At 42.0% G+C, this 21,231-nt stretch overlaps 3 protein-coding genes across 9 annotated transcripts; all 3 read left to right on the plus strand.

The window, feature by feature from the left end:
- Positions 1 to 1,723: 1,723 nt before the first annotated feature.
- On the plus strand, positions 1,724 to 13,783 carry LOC133002148 (izumo sperm-egg fusion protein 1-like). Its single transcript, XM_061071911.1, has 12 exons — positions 1,724 to 1,940; positions 2,167 to 2,244; positions 2,344 to 2,421; positions 2,528 to 2,548; positions 2,667 to 2,756; positions 4,189 to 4,316; positions 4,724 to 4,874; positions 5,552 to 5,701; positions 12,520 to 12,594; positions 12,695 to 12,772; positions 12,882 to 12,902; positions 13,773 to 13,783. The coding sequence occupies exons 1-12, from the start codon at positions 1,739 to 1,741 to the stop codon at positions 13,781 to 13,783; spliced, it is 1,083 nt and encodes a 360-aa protein (XP_060927894.1). The 5' UTR covers positions 1,724 to 1,738.
- Positions 10,641 to 15,627, plus strand: LOC133001255 (izumo sperm-egg fusion protein 1-like). 7 transcript variants are annotated; one of them, XM_061070788.1, is made up of 12 exons: positions 10,641 to 10,782; positions 11,299 to 11,348; positions 12,520 to 12,594; positions 12,695 to 12,772; positions 12,882 to 13,982; positions 14,139 to 14,213; positions 14,314 to 14,525; positions 14,682 to 14,756; positions 14,857 to 14,934; positions 15,044 to 15,064; positions 15,183 to 15,272; positions 15,559 to 15,627. In XM_061070788.1, exons 7-12 carry the CDS (start codon positions 14,336 to 14,338, stop codon positions 15,594 to 15,596), a joined length of 492 nt encoding a protein of 163 aa, XP_060926771.1. In that variant the 5' UTR covers positions 10,641 to 10,782; positions 11,299 to 11,348; positions 12,520 to 12,594; positions 12,695 to 12,772; positions 12,882 to 13,982; positions 14,139 to 14,213; positions 14,314 to 14,335; the 3' UTR covers positions 15,597 to 15,627. The 7 variants fall into 7 exon arrangements, with proteins under 7 accessions (XP_060926771.1, XP_060926767.1, XP_060926765.1 ...); XM_061070784.1 differs by lacking the exons at positions 14,314 to 14,525; positions 14,682 to 14,756 and having other exon boundaries at positions 12,882 to 13,040; positions 13,773 to 13,982; positions 15,014 to 15,064; XM_061070782.1 differs by lacking the exons at positions 14,314 to 14,525; positions 14,682 to 14,756 and having other exon boundaries at positions 12,882 to 12,902; positions 13,773 to 13,982; positions 15,014 to 15,064.
- A 1,051-nt stretch (positions 15,628 to 16,678) lies between these two features.
- LOC133001254 (uncharacterized) lies at positions 16,679 to 19,877 on the plus strand. Its single transcript, XM_061070781.1, has 6 exons — positions 16,679 to 16,884; positions 17,041 to 17,115; positions 17,216 to 17,293; positions 17,616 to 17,800; positions 18,187 to 18,331; positions 18,633 to 19,877. The coding sequence occupies exons 1-6, from the start codon at positions 16,686 to 16,688 to the stop codon at positions 18,638 to 18,640; spliced, it is 690 nt and encodes a 229-aa protein (XP_060926764.1). The 5' UTR covers positions 16,679 to 16,685; the 3' UTR covers positions 18,641 to 19,877.
- Positions 19,878 to 21,231: the final 1,354 nt, after the last annotated feature.

Here is a 21,231-nt window from a genome sequence, read left to right on the forward strand (position 1 = left end):
GGCGTACGCAAAAGATAATTCCGATTTATAAAACCGTGCGCACGTACACCTGAACGCAATGTTCGCTTTAAAAATCACAGTCCACTTGGAAACGTTCGTACGTGGATCTGCCTCCAAATCCGCCCTCCACACGCCCACTTTCCACCATAAATGGTCAACGCAAAGCACGGCGTGAATATTAAATAATGCTGCTGACCAATGGGTTTCCACCGTGAGTCCTGACGGAGTCACCACATCAAGCGATGTGAAGAGGAAGTGAAACTTTCTGACACTGACATCAAGTGTCTGTTAGTGAGGCGGAGGTGAAGAGCGACTTCATGGGACAGCAGCGATGTCACTAATAAAGAAAATACACTGATACTCTGCCGCTGCTGCTGTGGATAACACACTGTGTGAGATCAGAGATCGCTGAACCATCGCTTCCTCCTCGTTCTTCCATTCACATGCACACATCGAGCAGAACCCCGCACCGGTGTCACGGCAGTATTTATTTATTTAGAGCATCGGACCGATTCCCTCACATCAGTGGATCCTCACCTCTTCTGGGATATTATTAGGAAAGTTTCTTAATTTCTTATAAGTAATCTCCAGTGCGCTCTGTGCTCTGTGCGCTCTGTGCGCTCTCTGGCTCAGTCCCGTTCACTGCAGCGATCTGATGATACACGCACAGTGTTAGAAGATATTATTAAAACCTATTAATGACTCGGCACCGTAACTCGGCTGTTAAATCGAATCTGGACCATATTTGCTTAAAGTTGTTTTATATTTTTTTAATTAAAAGGCTCATGTGGAGCAGATACGTCGCGCGAGAAAAACTGTTGGTTTTAATGTAAATTATGAATTGGATCAATAATCTGCTGCAGTTCACCACCTCACGTCTGTGTCGCCGTTTTCCCGTCTCCCCAAAACGCTCCTACGGGAGGGTCTAAGTTTGCGTAGAAATACGCACATTTTCCCGTCAAGTTTGTTTTTATAAATCCCAACGTTGGCGTGAGAAGTGGCGTACGCACGTTTCAGGCCCGTTTTGTGCGTACGCAACGGTTATAAATGAGGCCCCAGGCCCGCACAGTGCTGCTCGTAGCCCTAGTTATTAGGGCTCGCACAACTACGGTAGGAGGCCCTTTTATATTTCGAAGGATTTGTATTTCCCTTTTGGGGCTTTTTCAGGCCTAGACATGCTGTAATTATTACCAAAGTTTACAGGAAATTCAAAACTCTAATTAGTATTTGAATTCTGGAGTAATCTGAAATGGGCCTGGCAAAATGTCTCAAAAGCCCCTCAGTTAGCTTTCACCAATCTTCACAAAAATCGGGACACCTGTGTATCCTGACCAGACGCACACAAATGTTTGAGGTGCCCTGTGAAAAACACAACAGGAAGCCCGCCACTTTGGATTTAGTGGCCATTTTCCACATTTTAATTGATGAACTTGTCCCAGGGCTTTCATCAGATCAATGAGTTAAATGTGAGTCCTACTTCTGATCAATGCAAGATAAAAAAAAAGTTAGGACTTTAACACAAAACAAACAATTAATCATGTAAAATAGAATCTGAAAGGACTTTGAATATAAAGTTGTGATAACAGTTGTAGTAGCAGTACCATTGTTGTTTTTAGTGGTAGTTTTGTAGGAATACTAATGTTTGACATTTCTGTTGTAGAAACCGCACTGAGTGAAAAATCCCAGGGGCCCAAGTGACTCATCCTCAGGTGCAGGACGCTCAGGGTGCAGACGGGAGATGCTGCTGATACTGGTGACGCTGCTCGGCTGTGTCTTTGCAGCTGACGCTTGTCTGCAGTGTGATCGCAGGGTTCGAGTCCTGCATGAAGAATTAGCCCGGTCTGCCCCGACTTTGAAAGAGCAGGATGAAATAACAGATATTTACAAGGGGGCGTATGAGCGCTACAAAGAGACCAGCAAGGAGAGAAAAGGAATAATCGGTGAGATAAAGGACTGGTGATAATTCACATAAAGCGACAATATCTCATAGCTCGTGTCTTTTTCTAAAATATTATCCAGCAGCCTCTGAGGTTTTTCATGATCTGGTAGTTGAACTACTCTTCTACCCTGACCATCATTTTGTCCTGGATAGAATCTGAGGTAGAGGCCTCAAGTGTAAAATGATAAAAAAAACAGTAAAACATGACTCTGTTTCCCACTCCTCAGATTTCACTAGTATGTACAGAGCCGGCACCGAGTACCGCAATGAATTCAACCTCTTCCGAAAAAGAAACCCTCACTCAGGTGAAGAACAGAAAACATCATTCATGTAATGAGTAGTTCTCAAATGGACACATAATTAAGACGAACATTATGTTCCCCCTCGGCCTGTTCTTATTACAGGATCAAATAAAGCCATTTGGATCGTGGAGAAGGGCAAGGATATCCTAAAGAAACACTTGGACATCTTCATCCGTGATGGTAATTGACATGAATAATAATGCTCGTTGTGAACAGTATGAGGCAGAGCACTTTATATAATTAGAACATGTTTCAGATTCAGATCATTTGTTTATCTCTCCCTTAGGATTGTGCCCCAACAAGTGTGGTAAGTTTGATCTGTCTGGTTCTTCCATCTGTGTCGCTGCAAAATCTTGTAGAAACATACACACAATACACACAGTGCATGTTTACACGACACCTGTGTGTGCATGTGTTTTTCTTAGGCCTCCTGAGACGGAGAGTAATGGATTGCGAGTCTTGCCACTACAAGACATACATCTGTCCGTCTCCCTCTGGCCAGCAGGACTGTGGTGGTATGTCTTTTTGTGTTTGTGTTAGTGTACATCCTTGGTGAGTGGAGGCAGGGGTGGACTGGCCATCTGGCATACCGGGCATAATCCCGGTGGGCCGTTGACCCAATGTGGGCCGGTCTGGTCCGCTATGTTGTTGTTTTGTTTTTTTTCTCTTCTTCCTCTCTAAATTCCCTCCAATTGGGCCGGCCAATTGGCTACAGAGGGCTAGCAGTGTGTTGCCAGCATCGACACATATTATTGGTCTATTGTTTGTCATTGTCAATCAATCATGGGCTGACAGGCTCAGAGAGCCCTAACAGTGCTGTCAATCACAACACAAACCGGGGGCGGGGGGGGCGGGACCTCATGGCATTGGCGGGGGGAGTCGTGGGACGGGCTGCTGCTGAGACAGAAACTTAACTTAATGGATAATAAGAGTAAAAAAACGCCCGGGTGGCGCTGAGAAGCATCGGGAAAAAAAGCTGAAGTCTCTGGAGGTGGAGGCTGCTAAATGTGCCAAACTGACGGACCTATGTGGTGCCGGGTTCACCAGCCCAGCAGCAGCAGGTGCGCCGGGAGACGAGCGAGGAGGACTCGACAATGATGAGCGAGTGGAGGCAGACATGTGAGCGCGCATTTTCAATTTTCAATACATTCTCAAAACTGGCTCGTTACTTGAGCAGCGGAGGTTGGCGTCGCACGCCTCTACCCACGGCGCCCCCCCCCCCCCCTCTCTCTCTCTCTCTCTCTCTCTCTCTCTCTCTCTCTCTCTCTCTCTCTCTCTCTCTCTCTCACTCGCTGCCCCCTCCCTCCTGAGATGTGCAGGTCCGGTGGCCTGTTTGCCGTCGGGGGGTGGGGGGGGTGCAGCGCGAGAGGTTGGTCCATTACTATTTGAACCTCAGCATCTAGGGTTCAAAATTGGTAAAATTATACATTATATGCATATTGTTGTTGTAATTTTTCAGTCAGTTGAGATAAATCTTGAGGAGAAACATTTTGGGTTGTTTTGTGTCTGTATAGACCTACTATAAAAAGCACTTTGCATTTTTAATTTTAGTTCTTGTACTTTTGATACTTAAGTACATTTCAACACCAGATACTTTTGATACTTAAGTACTTTTAATATGAGCTACTTTAAGACATTTAGAAGACATAAGTCACGTCAATTTAATGGCAGATGTGCTCGGCTAATTATGTGGGCCGGTCTGAGCCAAAAAATGCCCAGGCTGTTTTGTTCTCCCAGTCCAGCCCTGAGTGGAGGCATGAGAGAATGAGGGAGTGTCCTACCTATGTGGTGGGAGTGCACACGCTGTCACGAGTTTGTAAGTGTGTTCTCCAGAGAGGCACTGCTGCTGCCTGCCCATGTGCAGGGCTAATGAAAAAGATTATTCAAGTAATCCAAATCAAATTAATGAAACCAGCGCCCCTCCTCCTCCTCTGACCCTCTCTCCAGAGCACCGAGTGCAGGCTGAGGAGGGAGGCCAGGCAATGTTCGACTGTTTCCTCCCATGGCATCAACTTCTCACAAGAAAACCAGAGTATAACTTCACCTGGGCTCCAGGAGAGCCTGGAACGGCAAAGGTTTGTCCATTTGACTTTCTGCTACCCGCCTCACAGCTAATCACTGAAACAGAAGCTCTCATAAATACCCCCGCCTTCTTGTTTTATCTCAACTTCTTTTTTTTCTTCTCTTGCCATACCTCCTACTGCTTTATTCCAGGAGAGCCTGGAACTGAAAAGGTTTCACTGCTCATACTGTCACTTCCTCAAATGAAGTGAAATTATGAGCAGTTTTAAGAGAAACATAAACAGTAATCTACCACGTTTAAACCACTTAAACGGAACCTACCACTTGTATAAACACTTTGCATACTTCCTGATTCTCATGTATAAAGTGTTGTCCCTTATTTAGCTTTACTCTTGAATATTGCTTGAGTGATTTCACACCCAGGAACTTGCAAATAACGCTTCCTAATTTGTGCTTGCAGCTGAACGAGACCAACTTCAAAGTGTTGGTAGTGACAGAAGAGTCATTCTGGATCTTAAACCAGCTGGAGGTGGAGGAACAAGGGACGTATCGCTGCACGGTTCAGGATCGAAGTGGAACCGTCTTCTATCGAGTCACTTTCCTGCTCACTGGTAGAGTTAAAAACTGTTAATCCAGCTCTGAATGTTCAAAAGCTGACATTGCCTCCAGCTTAATTTAGGCTGTTTGAACATTTACCCAGAGAACAAATATGCCAGGAATATTTCTACTCTAAATACTTGGGAATGAATAACAAATATTAAAAACAGAATAACAACCAGCCAATAATGACAACGTGACCTAGAAATACAGACGTGCTGCTATTGATACTGTTAATAAAATTCCCCAACAAAATAAATCCATCAAGATCATAAGTACCATAAAAACTAACAATAACAGGAATGGCCCTCAGGGGAGCACACATAGTAAGGCCCAACAATTCAATCAAATAGATATTCTGCTGAGAGAAAAACAAACATATGCTTATGAAAACACAACTTCCTTAACTGAGCTGAAAGGTGATTCCAATGTCCCAACCAGCCCAATACCATACAGTTCCAAATGTAGAGAATCATATTTAATAAAAACTTTAAATATGAGGATTCTCTGTGAGAAAACCTTTAGCAAAGGGACTCCAATGTCCACTGTGTGTCTGTTGGTTGCCTGGAGGTTCGTGACAAACACAATCATGTAAAAAATTGATGTATACCCTCAATATTTTCCTCTATACGAGAGTTTCTGTATAGCTCTACTGATACATCTTTGTTTTTCTTATCTTCCTTCCCCACAGTCGTGCCTTCCCCTATCACGCCTCCAAAACCCCGGCTCCATCTGCCCACACTGCCTGCCGGTTATGAATACGGATATGATCAGCAGGCCGAGGATATAATGGTGGGACTCCTCGTCACGATTACTGTTCTGGCTCTTGTGGGGAGCGCCGGCATGTTATTTATCATAAGGTGAGCATCAGTGAGAGGGGGGGGGGGGGGGGGGAGTTAAAGGTTAGCAGGAAGGGCGGCGGTAAAAAAAAGAGTTGTCCTGAGTTTGAATCATGGTTGATGAGGGTTAGGTTCATGTCATATGAAGCTACAATAGATATATAAATACACTGTTGATAGTTGAGCTGAGTGCACATTAATGTAATCTATGTCAGCACGAATGATTCACCTGAATTGAAATACACAAAAAAGGCACACAATACTTGTAACTTGATTTATGTTTACAGTGTTGTTGATCTTTTTCATAGAACGCTGTTGAAGGAGCGGAGGAGCCGCAGAGAAGGAGGACAGAGGGAAAAACACAAACAAAGCACAGCGTGACGACAACACTGTGTTAACACATTTTAATGGTTTTACTCACTTCAGGCTTTACATTTCGCTTTGTGGTTGAATATATTTCCCAAGTAAAAGTGTGGAGTTATGTTAAGTCTATATGGTTATATTTAAAGCTGCACCATGTTGTTAATATGATCAATCTGTTTTTACAGTCATGGATTTAGCACCACATGCTGAACTTAAACCAGTTTCCCTCATTTTAACGGTACATAGTCCCACACTTACTGGTCCAGAGCTGCCTTTGTATCCTGTATCAATTCTAACTTGTGTTATTGTGTTGAAAGATAAATAAACTGACTATAGCAAGTCTTAGACTTTCAAGTTTTTCTATACTGTATATTTATTAATATTTAAACATGCACAAAGACGCCTAAGCAAATTGCTTGTATGTGTGAACCTGCTTGGCAATAAAACCTGATTTATGAGCAGAATAACAAACACATGAGCAACAGCCAACCTTTACACCAAGTATGTGTTATACCTCCTCACTGCAGGCACAAACAATATATTACTATTGATTATAAGCACATTGGGAAACTTGTTTTACTGATCAGCACTATATTTGAATATCTTTAAACTATAATAGAACATTACAATGAAGTCATGGTGTTAAATAATAAGTAGTGAGTCGTTTTAAGTCCATGCAAGTTAACCCCTACACCCAGAGCAGTATAAAAACACACAGTGAAATACTAAAACACAAGTAGTACGTGTGTTTCCTTCAAGAAAGCGAGCTCACACGCACGGACACGTTCCCTGCCTGTTATTGTGTGTGTGTTCACATTAGTTGCATCTCCAGCTAAAACAAGACACACTCGAACCACCTGACTCTACTGGTTTGATCCCAGTGGAAACCAGCTGTGCCTCCACGGGCACGTTCTTACATAACTTTCCCCTCAGGAGACAGTGAGACCTAACTCACTCGTTTGAATTATTACATTACATTACATTACATTTCATTTAGCTGACGCTTTTATCCAAAGCGACTTACAATAAGTGCATTCAACCCTGAGGGTACAAACCAAGAACAACAAGAATCAAGACAGTAAAATTTCTTCGAAATAAAGCAAAACTACAGAGTGCTATAAGTAAGTGCCATTTTAGTGCTACCAAAGTGTTAGTTTTCAAAAGTGGTTTTTTTTTTTTTTTTTTTTTTTTTATTCAAGGTACAGTCGGAAGAGGTGTGTTTTTAGTTTTCGGCGAAAGGTGTGTAAACTTTCAGATGTCCGGATGTCGAGTGGGAGCTCATTCCACCATTTAGGAGCTAGGACAGCAAACAGTCGTGATTTTGATGAGTGTTTAGCTCGCAGTGAAGGAGGAACGAGTTGTTTAGCTGAAGCAGAGCGGAGAGAACGTGCTGGTGTGTAGTGTTTGACCATGTCCTGGATGTAAACTGGACCTGATCTGTTTACAGCATGGTATGCGAGTACTAGTGTTTTGAACCGGATGCGGGCAGTCACTGGTAGCCAGTGTAGGGAGCGGAGGAGCGGAGTAGTGCGAGTGAATTTAGGTTGGTTAAAAACCAGTCGAGCTGCTGCATTCTGGATGAGCTGCAAAGGTCGGATGGCAGTAGCAGGTAGACCTGCCAGGAGGGAGTTACAGTAGTCGAGGCGTGAGATGACCAGGGCCTGGACCAGAACCTGCACCGCCTTCTGAGTGAGAAGGGGGCGTATTCTCCGGATGTTGTAAAGCATGAATCTACAGGACCGCGTTGTTGCAGTAATGTTGGCAGAAAGGGAGAGTTGGCAGTCGAGTGTCACACCCAGGTTCCTAGCAGTCTGAGTGGGGGTCAGCACGGAGTTGTCAAAGTTAATAGTCAGGTCATGGGTGGGAGAGTTTGTCCCTGGAAGGAAAAGTATTTCAGTCTTGTCAAGATTAATCTTCAGGTGGTGAGCGGTCATCCACTGAGAGATGTCAGTCAGACAGGCAGAGATTCGAGCTGCTACCTGTGTTTCTGATCGGGGAAAAGACAGGATTAGTTGGGTGTCATCAGCATAGCTATGGTAGGAAAAGCCATGTGAGTGAATGACAGAGCCGAGAGTGTTGGTGTACAAAGAAAAGAGGAGAGGACCCAGGACCGAACCTTGAGGGACCCCAGTAGTGAGAGGACAGGGTTCAGAAACAGATCCTCTCCAAGTTACCCGATAAGTGCGTTCGTTGAGGTAGGAAGAGAGCAGGGAGAGGGCAGAGCCTGAGATACCCAGGTCCTGAAGGGATGAGATCAGGATCTGGTGGTTCACTGTGTCAAATGCAGCAGAGAGGTCTAGAAGGATAAGGACAGAGGAGAGAGAATCTGCTCTAGCAGTGTGAAGCTGCTCAGAGACAGCAAGGAGGGCAGTCTCAGTTGAGTGACCTGCCTTGAAACCAGACTGGCGAGGGTCAAGAAGATTATTGTGGTTCAGATAGGAGGAGAGTTGATTAAAGATTGCACGCTCGAGAGTTTTGGAAACAAAGGGAAGAAGAGAGACAGGTCTGTAGTTATTTACTGCAGACGGGTCGAGGGTGGGTTTCTTCAGGAGAGGATTTACTCTTGCCTCCTTCAGAGAATTAGGGAAACAGCCATTTGAGAGGGAAGTGTTGATAAGATGAGTAAGAAAAGGAAGAAGGTCAGGAGCAATAGACTGGAGAATGTGAGAAGGGATGGGGTCAAGAGGGCAGGTGGTCGGGCGGGCAGAGGTTACCAAGGTCAGAACTTGATTGGGAGACAGAGGGGTGAAAGAGGAGAGCGAAGGGGATGAAGATGAAGTTGATGGAGGTGTGGTTCTAGAAGGAGGATCAGAAAAAGAAGATCGTATGTCATCAATCTTTTTTGTAAAGTAGTTGACAAAGTGGCTTGGTAGAAGGGAGGAGGGAGGAGGGGGACTGGGGGGGTCGAGGAGGTTTGAAAAGATGGAGAAGAGTTTTTTGGGGTTAGAAAATGAGGATTGAATAGTAGTTTGGTAAAAAGTGCTTTTGGCTGTGGAGATAGAGGCAGAAAAAGAGGAGAGAAGAGACTGATAGGCGAGCAGGTCGTCCAGGTGTTTAGATTTCCGCCATTTCCTTTCTGATGCTCGCATAGTGGCTCTGTCGGCACGCACCGAGTCAGTCAACCACGGAGCTGGGGAGGACTGGCGGACCTGTCGTGACATAAGAGGGCAGAGAGAGTCAAGAGAGGAGGACAGAGTAGAAAGGAGAATGTCTGTGGCAGAGTTAGGATGCATGAGTGAGAAGGAGTCAGTGGAAGGGAGAGCTGACAAAACACAGGATGCTAGAGAGGCAGGAGAGAGGGAACGAATGTTGCGACGGACAGGTACAGACTCTGTTGATGTGGTAGGGTTGTTGTTTTGAGACAGTGGGAGAGAGTAAGAGATAAAGAAGTGGTCGGAGACATGAAGTGGAGTTACAGTGAGGTTAGATGTTGAGCATTTCCTGGTGAAAATATAGTCAAGGTGGTTACCGGCTTTGTGAGTAGGAGGGGAAGGACTGAGTGAGAGAGCAAAAGAAGACATTAAAAGTAAAAGATCAGATGACTTGTCTGTCTGGATGTTAAAGTCACCCAGGAGGATGAGTGCAGGGCCGTTTTCTGGGAAGTTTGAAAGGAGAGTGTCTAATTCCTCCAAGAAATCTCCCAAAGAACCTGGTGGACGGTAGAGAACAACAATAGTTAATTGTACCGGATGAGAAACTGTCACAGCATGAAATTCAAAAGACGTTGGGGTAAAAAGTGGAAGCGAGTAGAGAGAAGAGGACCATTTGCGGGAAATTAGTAAACCTGTGCCACCACCCCTACCAGTGGGTCTGGGTGTGTGGGTGAAGGAGAAGGCCGAGGAGAGAGCAGCTGGGGTGGAGGTGTTGTCCGGTGTGATCCAAGTCTCAGTGAGAGCAAGGAAGTCAAGCGATTGCTGTGTAGCAAAGCCCGAGATGAAGTCTGCCTTGCGGGTAGCTGACTGGCAGTTCCATAGGCCCCCTGTGACAAGGTGTTGGGTATGTGTGGAACGGGTGGGATAGATAAGAATTATAGAGAGGTTTGATATTATGAATAATTATCACGTGACGTCACCGTTAGCTCGCGACTCCAGCTCCTAGCCTGGTGCCCATAGATTTATATATAAAGACTAGATGTCTCGTTCAACGGAGCCGGACGTCTGCACATGGCGGCCATCTTGCTAGGGGGCATCTAGCTCACCCTTAACATTGTGTTGGTAGTGGTAAATAACCATAACTTGCTCAATTTTCATCCGATTTTGAAACGGTCTTGTTTGTTATAAACGTCAGAGATGTAGTTATGCCACTGCATACATTATTAATTTTTTTAGAAAATAACATAATTATTCATAATTATGCAGTGTCATATCTACATCTCTGACGTTTATAACAAACCAGACCGTTTCAAAATCGGTTGAAAATTGAGCAAGTTATGGTTATTTACCACTACCAACACAATGTTATGGGTGAGCGAGCTGCCCCCTAGCAAGATGGCCGCTATGTGGTGACGTCCGGCTCCGTCGAACGAGACATCTAGTCTTTATATATATTTATGCTGGTGCCTGCTCGGCTTCACCTGAGCTAACAGGGTAACATGCTAACAGGCTAACATGCTAACAGGCTACTCCCCGTCACTGAACACGACCTGAGTCTGTGGAGAGGCTTCCGCTCACATGTGGGACGAATAACACGGTTTGAAGTTCGGCGTGTTCCCGTGTCTGTGGTAAGTCGAGTGTACTATTTTATTTATGTGTAAGATTCGCAGGTATCGGTGTCTCTGTCCCTGGCTGGTTAGCTTAGCTCCGCTAGCCTGTAGGCGAGCTACAAGCAGCAATGGCGATGCGAACGGGACCGTTACGTCTCCTAAAGCTCTTTATTCAGAGTATTGCTGTTGATGTGTTGTAACGTGTTACATTGAAAACTAAACTTGTCTGCTTGTCTTCAGTTTTTACATCGTTAATCTTAGGCAGACTTCACTGAATTATTGTGTTAAACAAGTGGACATGCAGAATAATGTATTTTTTTGTCACAAATAAATTATAGGAAGTGTAACTTAACTAAAATACAGTCGCAGAGAACCGGCAGCTGATGTACACCACCTATTTCCTAAGATGACATTATGATCTGATGAACTTTTAAATAATAAACTTATTTTTACCATGTAAAAGTCTGTTAAGGAGTTAACCTGGCACATGTTTGACTTTACATCTGTTTATTTGTGTTGAATGTTCCTCTCTAGGATGTCAAACAAGACTGAAGACAGAGTCATCACATCAACACTGACTCCAGGTCCAGACCTGTTTTCATTACTTACAATCAAAGCAAAGTATTGCACATAATACATAATGTATTGGATAATATTTGTAATACTTTTAATGTGGAAGAACTCGATACTTTACATCCATTTTCTTGGTAGTGCACAGTTTAATCAAAAAGCGTATTCCAATACATAGTTGAATATCAACAGAAAATAAGGATACAAACTTTGTTCACGAGTAACACTTAACAACAGTTGTCACATAAACATGTTTATGATCATTTTCTTTATAAACAATTGTAATATGAAATTCTGAACAGTAATTTTCTTTAAAAAAAAGGACTGCCCCTTGGAAAAAAGGCACACAATACTTGTAACTTGATTTATATTTACAGTGTTGTTGATCTATTTCATAGAACGCTGATTAAGGAGCGGAGTAGCCGCAGAGGACAGAGGAAAAAACAAAAACAAAGGACAGTGTAACGACGACCCTAACCCCAGTGTAAAAAATACACTGATAATGTACAGTATGCCTTTTTAGAACTGTAAATTTCACATTTGAGAACTGTTGTGCTCTACAGTAATTTACCAGGAAAAAAATCAATAATCTGTAAACCTGCTTACTGTAATTTTCTTTAATATCAATAGTTGTAATATAAACCTCTTGTTAAACTATCATTATAGAGAACGCTCTTCTCATTGTTTTACGGTAATAGTTATGCCCGTTATATTAGAAGTTTTAAGTTTTTCTCATACCTGCGCATGAGACGGATGAACAGAGCCGGTGCACATGAGTGAGAATAAAATACTTAATTAAACAGACGCTCCGCTTATACTTTCACAGGGGATGCTGCGGATAGTGGTGACGCTGCTTGGTTGTGTCTTTGCAGCTGACGCTTGTCTGCAGTGTGACCGCAGGGTTCGAGTCCTGCATGAAAAATTAGCCCTGTCTGCCCAGACTTTGGAAAAGCAGTATGCAATAACAATGATTACCAACCGCATGTATGAGAGCTACATAGAGATCAGCAGGGAGCGAAAAGGAGTAATCAATGAGATAAAGGACTGGTGATAATTCACTTAAAGCGACAATATCTTACTTTTCTACCCTGGCCATCATTTTGTCCTGGATAGAATCTGATTTAGAGGCATCGAGTTTAAAATGATAACAAACAGTAAAACATGACTCTGTTTCCCACTCCTCAGATTTCACTAGTATGTACAGAGCCGGCACAGAGTACCTCTATGAATTCCGCCTCTTCATGCAAACTCATCACTCTGGTGAGAAACAGAGAACATCATTCATTGTAATGAATAGTTCTCAAATGGACTCATAATTAAGACGAACATTATGTCCCCCCTTGGCCTGTTCTTATTACAGGACCATTTGAAGCCACTCAAATCATGAGGAAGAGCAAGACCATCTTAAAGAAACACTTGGAGCTCTTCATCTGTGATGGTAATTGAAATGAATAATAATGCTCGTTGTGCACAGTATCATGCAGGGCACTTTATATAATGAGAACGATATGTTTCAGATTCAGATAATTTGTTTCTCTCTCCCTCAGGATTGTGCCCCAACAAGTGTGGTAAGTTTGATCTGTCTGGTTCTTCCATCTGTGTCGCTGCAAATTCTTGTAGAAACATACACACAATACACACAGTGCATGTGTGTTTCACAGTGAAAGTATCATCTGTGAGTTGACTGAAAGCCTTTATCGTCAAAGGTAATACAATGAAATGTGAGTCCTACTACTGATCAATGCAAGATAAAAAAAAAGTTAGGACTTTAAAGGGACTCTTACCTTTGTTGCATTTTTACACTTTTTGTGGATAAGGTTAAATTGGTATTAATAAGGTAATGACACTCTAAAATGCAAGACAGACCCACCAGGAGTTAAAGCAAACAATTATTTCACTCTCGTAATATTTAGTGAAAACTTCAACCAATAAAATTCTTCGGACCGAAGGACCTTATTGGCCGACAGACCTGTCCGTTTGCTGCATGGAAACAGACAGGAAGCCCGTCTGCTTCTTCTGGCGCATTCGGGCCCGCGTCATCAAGGCGCGTCCTCAACTATAGGGTTTGTTTTGATTCCACGGCAGACAGTAGCGAGTAGCGACCGAATCGACCGTAGCGACTGACGATGGCAGACCAAAGTGGTCCACGGCGTACTGAAACAGCCGCTCCCAGGGGGAAAAACAAAAGAAAAAACACCGCGGATGGGAACGAGGGGGTGGGGCATTGGAGGAAGGCGGGATGATTCGAATGTGCTGTAATTCTCAAATGCAACAAAGGTAAGAGTCCCTTTAACAAAAAACAAACAATTTAATCTTGTAAAAATAGAATCTGAAATTACTATGAATATAAAGTTGTGATAACAGTTGTAGTAGCAGTACCATTGTTGTTTTTAGTTGTTGTTCTGTAGGAACACTAATGTTTGACATTTCTGTTGTAGAAACCGAGTGAAAAATGCTGCTGATCCTGACGCTGCTCAGCTGTGTCTCTGCAGCTGACAGCTGCCTCCAGTGTGACCCCAGGGTTGGAGGCCTGCATCAAGAATTTGCCCTGTCTGCCCCGACTGTGGATCAGATTAATTTTGAATTGATAATAAAACGGAAGTATGAGAGCTACATAGAGATCAGCAGGGAGCGGAAAGGAGTAATCGGTGAGATAAAGGACTGGTGATAATTCGCTTAAAGCCACAATATCTTACTTTTCTACCATGGCCATCATTTTGTCCAGGATAGAATCTGAGGTAGAGGCCTCAAGTGTAAAATGATAAAAAAAACAGTAAAACATGACTCTGTTTCCCACTCCTCAGATTTCTTGAGCATGAACAGAGCTGGCACTGAGTATCTCCGTTTATTTAACGTCTTCATGCAAACCCATCACTCTGGTAAGGAACAGAAAACGTCATTCATTGTAATGAATAGTTCTCAAATGGACTCATAATTAAGACGAACATTATGTCCCCCCTTGGCCTGTTCTTATTACAGGACCATTTGAAGCCAGTCAAAAATGCTGCTGATCCTGCTCGGCTGTGTCTCTGCAGCTGACACTTGCCTCCAGTGTGACCCCAGGGTTCGAGTCCTGTATGATCAATTTGTCCTGTCTGCCCCGACTGTGGAGCAGATTCATATTAAAATGAAAATAAAACGCACATATGAGGACTACATTGCGCTCAGCAGGGAGCGTAAAGGAGTAATCGGTGAGATAAAGGACTGGTGATAATTCACTTAAAGCGACAATATCTTACTTTTCTACCCTGGCCATCATTTTGTCCTGGGTAGAATCTGAGGTAGAGGCCTCAAGTGTAAAATGATAAAAAAAACAGTAAAACATGACTCTGTTTCCCACTCCTCAGATCACACTAGTATGTACAGAGCCGGGTCCGAGTACCACAATGAATTCAACGATTTCATGAAAACCCATCACTGTGGTAAGGAACAGAAAACGTCATTCATTGTAATGAATAGTTCTCAAATGGACTCATAATTAAGACGAACATTATGTTCCCCCTTGGCCTGTTCGTATTACAGGAACATCTGAAATCATTCAGATCATGGAGAAGGGCATGGTTATCTTAGAAAAACACCTTGACATCTTCATCCGTGATGGTAATTGACATGAATAATAATGCTCGTTGTGCACAGTATGAGGCAGAGCACTTTATATAATGAGAACGATATGTTTCAGATTCAGATCATTTGTTTCTCTCTCCCTCAGGATTGTGCCCCAACAAGTGTGGTAAGTTTGATCTGTCTGGTTCTTCCATCTGTGTCGCTGCAAATTCTTGTACAAACATACACACAATACACACAGTGCATGTTTACACGACACCTGTGTGTGCATGTGTGTTTCTTAGGCCTGCTGAGACGGAGAGTAATGGATTGCGTCTCTTGCCGCTACAAGACATACATCTGTCCGTGTCCCTGTGGCCAGCAGGACTGTGGTGGTATGTCTCTTTGTATTTGTGTTATTAAAATCAAGTCACAAACAAACACAAGACTCTGTAGTTAGCTTGCTTCAATCTGTACATTAGACGTGTTAAATAAACGGTAACTATTATAACAATTACATATTAAAAACCACTTGAGGCAAGTAAGCATATAATTATGATGATAGCTAAAGCAATAGGTTTTGTTGTCGTGTTGCTGCTAGCAAGCAACAATACGCTAGCCGGTTAGCAACAGCGGGTAAGATGGCGCCGGGTGAACGCCTACTTTTTTTCCCCTCGGCAGAAACCGACAGAGGACGTCACGGACCCTGCGTACATTGATATATATTCAGTCTATGCCTGAAACCAACTGACAAACGGACAAACTGACGACAGTCATCAACTGGTCGTGAGCAGCAGAGCTGAGGTGAACAGCTTGTGTTCCAGTGACTGGGATGTGGTCTCTGCCACTGGGTGACAGCAACGAGCTGTGACTGACGCACAGAGAAGAGCCTTCAGACGCAAGTAGTCACTTCTCTCCTGGTTTATCTCCATCACAACACGAGTGCAGATATTCTTGTCAAGTAGTTTGGCTAGTTATCTTAATGACTGGTTTTAGTGGTGGAGGAACTGATGGCTGAAAAAACCTGTAGTTTTGCTGTAGCAACAGTAGCATCATAGCTAGCTAGTATACTTGCAGAGTAATGCTAGTTGTACTTGCATTCAGGTTAAAGCAGTTAAGGTTTGTAAACTTAAGTATATGTACACACGGTGACTGAGATTAGAAGTGGACTATCAATGCACACCTACTGCAGAGCCCCACGCCATCATTTCATTTATTCCATGTAGATTTGAAAACTTTAATTTTATTGGGGAATGTGCCGCTAAGCAGTTTATAAAATCTGTTATTCACGGTCCTGGAATCGGTTCGTTGAATGACAGAATATCAGCAACTATTCTGGTAACTGATTGATTTAAATTCTATAAATATTCACCACCACTCACCATTCACAGTTAACAGCTATATTAACTTATCATTATTATTACTATAAGTAGTAGTAGCTGTAGTATCATATATAAATTACAACTTACCGTTAACATTAACCTCGGTTAAACAGAGGTGTAATGTGTAGTATAAGTAGCATTACACCTTATGTGTTTCACAGTGAAAGTATCATCTGTGAGTTGACTGAAAGCCTTTATCGTCAAAGGTAATACAAATGAAACGTGAGTCCTACTTCTGATCAATGCAAGATTAAAAAAAGTTAGGACAAAAAACAAACAATTTAATCTTGTAAAAATAGCATCTGAAATGACTATGAATATAAAGTTGTGATAACAGTTGTAGTAGCAGTACCATTGTTGTTTTTAGTTGTTGTTTTGTGGGAACACTAATGTTTGACATTTCTGTTGTAGAAACCACATAGAAAAATGCATCTGATCCTGACGCTGCTCGGCTGTGTAGCTGCAGCTGACAGCTGCCTCCAGTGTGACCCCAGGGTTCATGCTAAGCATCAACAATATGCCCTGTCTGCCCGGACCTTCAGCAAACAAATTGCAGTTAAAATAATTATCGATCAAACAATAGAGGGCTACATTGGAATCAGCAGGCAGCAAAAAGTGGTAATCGGTGAGATAAAGGACTGGTGATAATTCACTTAAAGCGACAATATCTTACTTTTCTACCCTGGCCATCATTTTGTCCTGGATAGAATATGAAGTAGAGGCCTCAAGTGTAAAATGATAAAAAAAACAGTAAAACATGACTCTGTTTCCCACTCCTCAGATTTCTTGAGCATGAACTTCGCTGGAACCGAATATCTCTGTTTATTTAAGAACTTCGCAGAAACCCATCACGCTGGTGAGGAACAGAAAACATCATTCATTGTAATGAATAGTTCTCAAATGGACTCATAATTAAGACGAACATTATGTCCCCCCTTGGCCTGTTCTTATTACAGGACCATTTGAAGCCACTCAAATCATGGAGAAGGACAAGACCATCTTAAAGAAACACTTGGAGCTCTTCATCCGTGATGGTAATTGACATGAATAATAATGCTCGTTGTGCACATTATCACGCAGGGCACTTTATATAATGTCGAATCGAAGCTTCAGGGCCCTTGGTCCATTCTCATAATATCTCTGCATTGAAAATTTGGCTTTTTTCTCTAATTCTTACTCACAGTTTGTTTATTTCTTTTCTGACATTTCTTATTTGATGATTTTCTGTGAACTTGTGGTAAAGTAAAGACATTTTAGTCTCAACCCAGATGTTAGTTCCAGATGTTACTGATCCAGATCTTAATAAACCAGATGTTAATGATCCAGATGTTACTGATCCAGATCTTAATGAACCAGATGTTAATGATCCAGATGTTAATGGTCCAGATGTTAGCACTGTGTTAGCACCGAGTGAGCACCGAGTGCAGGCTGAGGAGGGAGGCCAGGCAATGTTCGACTGTTTCCTCCCATGGCATCAACTTCTCACAAGAAAACCAGAGTTTAACTTCACCTGGGCTCCAGGAGAGCCTGGAACGGCAAAGGTTTGTCCATTTGACCTTCTGCTACCCGCCTCACAGCTAATCACTGAAACAGAAGCTCTCATAAATACCCCCGCCTTCTTGTTTTATCACAACTTCTTTTTTTTTTTCTCTTGCCATACCTCCTACTGCTTTATTCCAGGAGAGCCTGGAACTGAAAAGGTTTCTCTGCTCATACTGTCACTTCCTCAAATGAAGTGACAGTATGAGCAGTTTTAAGAGAAACATAAACAGCAATCTACCACGTTTAAACCACTTGTTAAACACTTTGCATACTTCCTAATTCTCATGAATGAAGTTGTGCCTTATTTAGCTTTACTCTTGAATATTGCCTGAGTGAATTCACACCCAGGAACTTGCAAATAATGCTTCCTAATTTGTGCTTGCAGCTGAACGAGACCGACTTCAAAGTGTTGGTAGTGACAGAAGAGTCATTCTGGATCTTAAACGAGGTGGAGGAACAAGGAACGTATAGCTGCACGGTTCAGGATCCAAGTGGAACCATCTTCTATCGAGTCACTTTCCTGCTCACTGGTAGAGTTACAGCTCTGAGGCACACAGTCACTAAAAAACTCTTAATCCGGCTCTGAATGTTCAAAAGCTGCCATTGCCTCCAGCTTAATTTAGGCTGTTTGAACATTTAGCCAGAGAACAAACATGCCAGGAATATTTGTACTCTAAATGCTTGGGAAGGAATAACAAATATTAAAAACAGAATAACAAACAGCCAATAATATAAACCTCTGAACAGTAATTTTCTTTAAAAAAAGGACTGCCCCTTGTACAATACTTGTAACTTGATTTATGTTTACAGTGTTGTTGAACTTTTTCATAGAGCGCTGATTAAGGAGCGGAGGAGCCGCAGAGGAGGAGGACAGAGGAAAAAAACAAAACAAAGGACAGTGTGACGACGACCCTAACCCTAGTGTAAAAAATACATTGATAATGCGACGCTGCTCGACTGTGTCTCTGCAGCTGACGCTTGCCTGCAGTGTGACCCCAGGGTTCTTGTTATGCATGAAAAATTTGCCCTGTCTGCCCCGACTTTGACCAAGCAGATTGCAATTAAAATGATCATCAATGACACATATGGGAGCTACATTGAGATCAGCATGCCGCAAAAAGGAGTAATTCGGTGAGATAAAGGACTGGTGATTATTCACTTAAAGCGACAATATCTTACTTTTCTACCCTGGCCATCATTTTGTCCTGGATAGAATCTGATTTAGAGGCATTGAGTTTAAAACGATAACAAACAGTAAAACATGACTCTGTTTCCCACTCCTCAGATTTCACTAGTATGAACAGAGCCAGCTATGTATTCAACCTCTTCATGCAAACCCATCACTCTGGTGAGGAACAGAAAACATCATTCATTGTAATGAATAGTTCTCAAATGGACTCATAATTAAGACAAACATTATGTCCCCCCCCTTGGCCTGTTCTTATTACAGGACCATTTGAAGGCAGTCAGGTCATGAAGAAGAGCAAGAGGATCTTAGAGAAACACTTGGAGCTCTTCATCCGTGATGGTAATTGACATGAATAATAATGCTCGTTGTGCACAGTATCATGCAGGGCACTTTATATAATGAGAACGACATGAGTAAGAATAAAATACTTAATTAAACAGACGCTCCGGTTATACTATTACGCTAAGTTACACTGCGCAAGTAAGTTTACTTAACACCTCTAAAGGGTAATTTTCTTTAAAAACAACAGTTGTAACAAACATGTTTACGATCATTTTCTTTAAAAACAATTGTTGTAATATAAACCTCTGAACAGTAATTTTCTTAGAAAAAAAGGACTGCCCCTTGGAGTGGTGGTCATTTCACAAAAAAGCCTATAAAAACAATGGCTAAGAAGCCAAAATAATTTGTGTTTTCTTTTAAATTGTGTTAAAAGAAAAATGTTTAATTCAACCACAAAATGGCTAAGAAGCCAGCATTCTGTTTAGCATGAAGATCATATTAATGTTCCATATGGAATAGCAAAGAGAACTGCTAAAGAACTGTTGAGTTGCAGCACCATTGTTTTGTGTTTTTTATGAATAAAAAAAGAAAACATGTTAAATGTATATATCCGTCTTTTGTCATAAATCCTTTTGTTCTCACAAAAACATAGCAAGAAAATCAGTAATGTGATTAATCATGATTAATCCACAGAAACCTGTGATTAATTTGATTAAAATTTCTAATCATTTCACAGCCCTAATATATATATATATATATAGAGAGAGAGAGAGAGAGAGTATGCCTTCTCTTAGAGATTACTCCACCTCATGAGAATGTTGGAACAACAAATATCTCTGACCATCGACAAAGACGCTCTAGTGAATCTGTGTTATCAGACAGGAACACTGTCATCTGTGCTGGTTGAACTAAGATCTAAATCAACAAAGAGAACTATCTTAATGGTGGCTTTGTCAAACTCTGGGTCTTGGAACTGAAGGCGAAAGTCACAGGCCAAGTCCAACTTATTTTTCACCTCCAATATGGGGGTATTTACAGTCTCAGGCAGGAGGGCAAAGAAGCCTTTCAGCGTTGATATCACCTCGGAGGACCCTTTAGTTTTAGGACAGCATTCGGATCCATTTACACCGCATCAGGTTGACCTGTAACACAAAACACAAATAGTTACTTCAGGGGCAGGCTCTCTATTTTTTACTAGCTGAATAGACCACCCACAATAATCTGTACATTAGCTGCTCACCTTTCTGCTGCTCTTCAATTTAACTTTCCCAAAATATTGAAAATGTCCTTAAAATATGCATGGACTGGTTAAATATTTTACAACAGAGCAAGGTATAATTGGAACAATGCACTCTTAATTGTACGCTAATTATTCAACTTATCACAAATATAACTAACCATTATACAGTGACTATATACTCCAACACATAGTACCTTACCATACCTTTGAAAATGTCCAGTGTGAACAGGAAGGTGTTCACTAGCGTTCGTAGAAGTCATGACAGACGTTTAATCTCCCTCTGGCAAACCGGGAAAATGGCTGAGGAAGGCTGCTTGGCGTTTCGCTGCTCCTTTACTCAGACACTGGAATGAAATGCATGTAGTCAGAATTAGCTTGCCTGAATGTTTGTAGGCAACCTGTGGCATTTGATCAGTTAGCTGACACACAGATTTGGATGGATGGATGGATGGAGTACTTTATTCATCCCCGAAGGGAAATTAAGTCGTCATAGCAGCCGGTTTATTTTAATACAATAAAATACAATACAATACAATAAAAAATATTGAGGTAGAAAGAATAAAAAATAGAAACACAAGATAAATAGGTAGATAAGGTGCCGTGGCAAGATGATGGTAATAGTACTGATGATATGATGGTAATGTTATTGTTAGACAGTATATAAAAATAGTACAGTATATATAGTATATAATATAACATAATATATATTTATATATGAT

The sequence above is a fragment of the Limanda limanda genome, chromosome 5, assembly GCF_963576545.1.
Source record: "Limanda limanda chromosome 5, fLimLim1.1, whole genome shotgun sequence".
Lineage (NCBI taxonomy): Eukaryota > Metazoa > Chordata > Actinopteri > Pleuronectiformes > Pleuronectidae > Limanda > Limanda limanda.

Coding starts and splice junctions, on each gene's coding strand:
- LOC133001254 (XM_061070781.1), top strand. CDS start 16,686: ATGCATCTGATCCTGACGCTGCTCGGCTGTGTAGCTGCAGCTGACAGC. Junction 16,885..17,040: donor GCAGCAAAAAGTGGTAATCG/GTGAGATAAAGG, acceptor CCCACTCCTCAG/ATTTCTTGAGCATGAACTTC. Junction 17,116..17,215: donor CGCAGAAACCCATCACGCTG/GTGAGGAACAGA, acceptor TTCTTATTACAG/GACCATTTGAAGCCACTCAA.
- LOC133001255 (XM_061070783.1), top strand. CDS start 13,787: ATGCTGCTGATCCTGACGCTGCTCAGCTGTGTCTCTGCAGCTGACAGC. Junction 15,065..15,182: donor ATTGTGCCCCAACAAGTGTG/GTAAGTTTGATC, acceptor TGTGTTTCTTAG/GCCTGCTGAGACGGAGAGTA. Junction 15,273..15,558: donor TGGCCAGCAGGACTGTGGTG/GTATGTCTCTTT, acceptor TCCCCTCGGCAG/AAACCGACAGAGGACGTCAC.
- LOC133002148 (XM_061071911.1), top strand. CDS start 1,739: ATGCTGCTGATACTGGTGACGCTGCTCGGCTGTGTCTTTGCAGCTGAC. Junction 4,875..5,551: donor AGTCACTTTCCTGCTCACTG/GTAGAGTTAAAA, acceptor CCTTCCCCACAG/TCGTGCCTTCCCCTATCACG. Junction 12,595..12,694: donor CATGCAAACTCATCACTCTG/GTGAGAAACAGA, acceptor TTCTTATTACAG/GACCATTTGAAGCCACTCAA.